Source organism: Cyprinodon tularosa, unplaced genomic scaffold (assembly GCF_016077235.1).
Source record: "Cyprinodon tularosa strain WSP-4 unplaced genomic scaffold, ASM1607723v1 ctg243, whole genome shotgun sequence".
Classification (NCBI taxonomy): Eukaryota; Metazoa; Chordata; class Actinopteri; order Cyprinodontiformes; family Cyprinodontidae; genus Cyprinodon; species Cyprinodon tularosa.
Window position 1 is genome coordinate 664,379 of NW_024038903.1, and position 5,737 is coordinate 670,115.

At 34.9% G+C, this 5,737-nt stretch overlaps 1 protein-coding gene across 1 annotated transcript; it reads right to left on the reverse strand.

Annotated features, from left to right (window-relative positions):
* Positions 1–1,943: 1,943 nt before the first annotated feature.
* Positions 1,944–4,014, reverse strand: ccl25a (chemokine (C-C motif) ligand 25a). The gene is made up of 5 exons (XM_038287666.1): positions 3,946–4,014; positions 3,305–3,389; positions 2,873–2,990; positions 2,680–2,785; positions 1,944–2,582 (listed from the first exon to the last, which is right to left on the reverse strand). Exons 2-5 carry the CDS (start codon positions 3,366–3,368, stop codon positions 2,556–2,558), a joined length of 315 nt encoding a protein of 104 aa, XP_038143594.1. The 5' UTR covers positions 3,369–3,389; positions 3,946–4,014; the 3' UTR covers positions 1,944–2,555.
* Positions 4,015–5,737: the final 1,723 nt, after the last annotated feature.

A 5,737-nucleotide genomic window follows, 5' to 3' on the forward strand; every position in this document is an offset into this window, starting at 1 on the left:
AACTTTTGCCGAATCCCGTAGGAAGGATGCCAAAAACATCTTTCTTTTCAACAAATGCCTTGATCGCGTTTCTCTGTTACTCTTTTAAAATTAATTTGCTGTCGATATCTTCTAGAACAGACCTAATAGTAGAATCTACTCACCTAAACTCTCCAGCGGCAGCCATTGTTGTTGTCACCCATGCGTGCTTTGGTCACGTGGTTGATTACGTTACTGTTGATCATCCGTCCATCATCGTATAAAGCCCGCCCTGACAATTTGATTGGCCCGACCAGATATTGGGCGAGCATACTCGCGCTACTATTGTGTATATCTGTTTATAAGTTGTAAAATGTGTTATTATAGTATATTATTAAAGAAATAATTTATCTTTAATTAAATTAAACCAAGTCTCATGTTTTGTTGTTATGCAGGTGCTGAAAATTTTTTTTTTCTTCCACTGCTGCATGTATTTCATATTTTTATTAATCTATTTGCAGGGTGTTGCATCCCTCAGCCACCTTAGACCAGAGACTGTTGTTGGTTTGGCTTATTTTCAACAATGGCTTCCTGTCTAGCACATGTCTCACTCAGGTTTAATTCTACACATTATTAAGCTGGGTGTGGTTCTATTAAATCTATTTCTACATCTGGTTTTAGCCAATTACATTCTAATCAATTCTTGATGCTTCTCTTTGAAGGACAAAAACAAGTGGAAGCAGCATGTATGGGTACAGATTTCTGACCTACTGTACCATATTTATTTGGATTTAGCTATGGGCTCTGCAGCTCTGGTTCTCCTCAGCTATATGTCCTGAATTAAATTATGTTACTGCAATGTGATTGGCCCGTTTAGGGTCAGTCTTGAACGGGGCAAGATGGACACTTGTATGTTTGTGAGATCAGCTCACAGGCAAGGTTAATCTGCTTCCACTTTTCCATAAAGGCTAGAGTAGTGGTTATTTTGTCCCCTGAAATATCACAGATACTGAATAGAAATGCAACTTTCATATTTTCTTCTTTTTTAAATTTGTGCTGTAATTTGTATTTCAGTATCAGATAAAACTCAAACAAACTACATTCAGCTTTTGTTGCAACATAATTCGATACTACATTGATGCCAACTTATAAATCCTCCAAACAAAAGAGGCATTCAAGCCTGTTGCAATAAACTCCAACTTAAGATCTTTGCTGTATCATTTTATTATAGTAATCCACAAAGCTATCGCCCTTCAATAAACTTTTAGGACTGGACAAGTTATATATCTATGCTTTATTGTGTGGTGCAGCTTGTGTTAAACCTTATAATCTGACTGTGATGAAAGACAAAAAAGGAGAATGAATCACTAGAACCTTTCCGGTAATGTTTTATTTTATAATTTTTTCTAAAGTTGTCATTCTTAGATACTGACATACATTTCCTCACTGTTTGAATAAAAGGCAGATTTTGATCATTAATAAAATGATAAATACACATTTATTTTATAAGCGTCAGAGGCTAAAAGATATTTCGTCTGATAAAAAAACCCAACATATCATATATACAATCTGAACTGGGTCAACGTGCCTATCTAAATGATTAAAAATCTCTAAAAGTAGTTACTTGAAATGAGGGTGCATAGCTTATAAAAAAAACTTTTCACCTGAGTTCTAAAATTGTCAGTTCGACTAAAATAATCGTTTTGTGATGGGCAGCTATTTAGGTAACTCCTTTGCCTGGAAAAACCAGTCGCACTATACAGTTTTTCCATCACCTTTTACTCCATAGTTTGTTTAATATTCTCAGGCTGCAGGGTTTTTTCCTTTTTGAAGTCTGCAACCGTTCTTTTTTCTTGCTCTTTGATTGATTTGAACCCTTTACCACAAACACTATGATTTCTGGGAAGAAAAACCCATCTCCTTCCTGAATAGCACAAGCGCCTTAAATCTTCTCTGACTTATAAGCACCACCATGGGAGACTGGATTATTTTCTGTGAGGTTTTTATTGCAATTTACATAACACAATTTGTAATAAAACCTGTACACAAACATAAGAAAAGAAAGACACTTAAAAAAACAATCTCATTTAGTATATAACAAAGCTTTTCATTTTCTATGGCACGAGCCCTAAAAAGTAATCATAACAACAGTTTCACTCATATAATTACTTAATTGAACTGGGTACATTGCAGATGTATTACATATTTCATCAACGCATAATTTACCCTCATCACCTTTTCATAATCAAACAGCTTATTTAATATTTGATGGCAAGAGAACAGTTGCAAAGGATTCCTCTGAAGTAGCCATGCATTGGAATGTGTGTTCTGTGAATATATTCTCTGGTGGTCTTATCAGCTCCAAGGGTCTGACTGTTAACTGCAAAGTGCTGCTGCAACTCTGGAGTAGCTTTTGACCTGTTATGTTAACGCTGAGTGAAAGCAAAAGCAGAGCTGCAAAAGTTTCTCGGCCAGCCTCCTGACTTGTCTTCCATTCAGACTCCATAAAATCCTCATAAAAGCTGCTCTTTGCCCTGTTATAAAGCGGCAAAGAGCCAGAAGATCAAGGTTGTGTCACTGTGGGGGCGCTGTCCTCCTCAGCCTCTTTTTGGATGCCTTGAATGCTGCAATAAGATAAAAAATAAATAAAAAGGACATTAGTTTTGTTTTCTATGAGTTACCTCTTTGCAAATTTCAGATAAAAATGTCTTCTATAAATACCTTTTTGAAAGTATTGTTATTCTTCTCATCAATCTTCTCCATTAGGTTCTTGACCCATTTCTCATTGGGGTCTGCACAAAACTTGCGTCCCCTCTTCATGATCAAGCTAAGAAAAGTTAGGGGATTATGTGAGATTCTGCTTCAGAAAGAAAGTGGCTTTTTTTTTTTTTTTTTTTTGCACATTAAAACTTACATTACAGCAGGAATGTTGCAGCCGCCATCTGCCTTCTGGATTCGGTACTTGACTGCATGCTTTTGAACATTTTTCTGAAGACTCTTCACATACTTCAGACAGCAGTCCTCATAGGACACTGAAAGGTCAGAAATCAAGTTCAGTTCAAAGCCACCAGATTATAAAAACATCAACACTTTTATAGTAAATTTGGGCAAATATTAAAGTGGATTTTTGCCACTCAGTCATCAAAAAAGAAGAAAGTAGGGATGTTAAAGACAATAAACAAAGCAGTAAGCACTTAGAAGGTCACACATGGTAATCCTGGTAATAAGGTAATAAACCAATAAACCAGGTGTATTACATCTGATTAGTTCTTTATTCTTTGCTTTATAGTGTTTGCAACAGTATTCCCAGAAACCAGCTGTTTGTTTATTATTCATAAACTTTTACCTTGTGCCAAAGTGTAGCAGAGACAAGAAAGGATCAGCAGGAGGAATAAGGCGTTGAACCGCATGGTAAGGTTTGTGGAGCAGCTCTGGAAAAGCATTGAAAAATAACCATAAAACATAAATGCAATCAGCTTTGTCCCTCTTTTTACTGCTGATTAGCTCTTCCCGCATCTACCCACTCAAACCTTGAACTTTGGATAAATATGAAGAAATTCCTGAGTCTATCTAACAACCTAGCCAGTCACACCTTGGATCAATACATAAAAAACTTTTCTTTTCTTTTTTTTTGCATTATGGAGAAAACTTTCTCACATGTTAAATAAAACCTTCCTGCCTTCAAATGATAAACATAAATATTTGTTGCCCTTTGAAACTTCTAATGCACTTCGGACTTTCTGTTTGTGAAAAAATTTACCTTTTTTTCGCTTTTATTAAAAAATAAGCATGTACAAGTAATTACTCATATTTTCTATTTTGCTTATGCTTTCTAATATTTAACCAAATCCCTGCTTTTATTACACCTACTCCTGCAAATAGATGACAGTTCCTGTTTACTTTTCACTATGAAATACGGTAAATTAACATCTGATAAGATCAGTAAAAGTGAACAGTAAACTAAGTTGATTATCCTAAATATCTCACCTGTAAGGGCTTTCAGTGTCGGCTGCAGCTGTCTGTCTTTGTGTCTAACCTGTGAAGGCAGTCCTCCTCCTTATAAAGCTTACACCTTGCTGACTTGCCCACCCCACCCCCTCCCACCACTTACCTTTGTACTTGAGTTTATCTTCATATTTCCTTCTTTTTAAGGGTTCTCTAATGTGCTTTAAAGCTTTCTTAAGTTCCTGATGCACCCACACGCTGAGTTTTGTCTTATCAAATCAAACATTTGATCCCAGTTTCTGCACCCCTTATCCCCAAGAAAAGAACATTGGACTTTTTTAAATTATGTGCAATAACTGCCTAAATATCAAAAAACCTTTGATTAAAAATTCACAATTAATCTTGAAGTCAGTTTGAGATACATTAGTGGATTCCAACCAAAATAAAAAGAAAAACAATAACTAATCTTTCACAAGTTTAAGGATAAAATAAAATAGGACAAAAATACAATCAAATTCAAGAACAATAAGCTGGAATAAATAAATAAAACGTATTTTATTATATGACTCTCGGTAGTCACCACACTGACAGCGGTAAACATCAATGAAATGAATTTTGAGACAGTGGACTCTTATTAGTACCTGAGTGTTTAGATGAATGATATACGGGATGAAGTAACAGGAAGGGCAAAGATCTTTTGAAGTGAAGGGGAACCCACTGAATACCTTTTTTGACTTTTTGGTGGCTTCATTCATATTTTATGGTGCAGTTTTTTTTGGAGGAGAAGCTTATCTAGCTTATTTTCTTAATAAAAAAGAGCAACCTCTAACAGTTTTTTTGGCTGTTGGGTGCTGCTTACATTTAAGCATTTTTCTGAGCTAAATCAGAAAATAGATTACCAAATGCACATGAAAAAAGTGGATCAGTGTTTTTTATTTTTTTTATCTTTCTTTCTTTTCAAATATTTGGGTTGCAAATTAAACTTCTCCACTGTGAGATCAATTAAGTCATTCAATCAATTAGCTCCTTCCATTTGTTCATTTCTTTATTTCTCCACAGATAATAAATGTTTTTTTAATCTTACCTCTATGTTACATAGACTTCCTCTAAGGCTACAGGTTTGTCCTCAGTGACTGCTGGTGACAAAGGAAACTCCTAATGACTCCTTTTGGTAGCATCCATTAGTTCAATTCAATTTAGTTTATTTATATTGTGCCAATTCATTACACACTTAATCTCAAGGCACTTAACAGAGACAATTCAACCAGATCATACAGTCAGATTGGTTCCATCTAAGGAAAAACCAGCTGATATCATCGACTCATTCCCAGAACTGATAACAAAAAATTATTTAGAATTCATTCTGAAGTATTGCATACATTGTTTTAAGTGACATGTAACAGCGAAAGCTCGTCTATCACTCTTTGATGCACAATACCCACATTTGATGGGATCCAAGATATCCAGAGACGTCAACCTGAACCGAATGAATAACACTTTCACTTGTTGAACTTGTTGTGAAATCAGTTTATAAATGTGTTTTTGGTAATGTGAGCGTCACATTTTTACTTTTACTTCATTTAGACGGTATGGCTGTTATTTTAGTTTTCTTTTCATTTTGTTTTTTTTTAGAACAAACTATATTCATAATCTTTAATTGATCAGTCTTTAGCTTTTTAAACATAGGATGTGGTAAACAGTGTATAGACAATCTCAAAGTGTCTTTTAATTGTGTGGAAATTCCCGCAACTGATTACATAGATATTTTATTGTATCATAAAAGCTGCAGGCTTATCTTATCATCAGACTGTTCAATCGGCCTGATTTTTTTTTC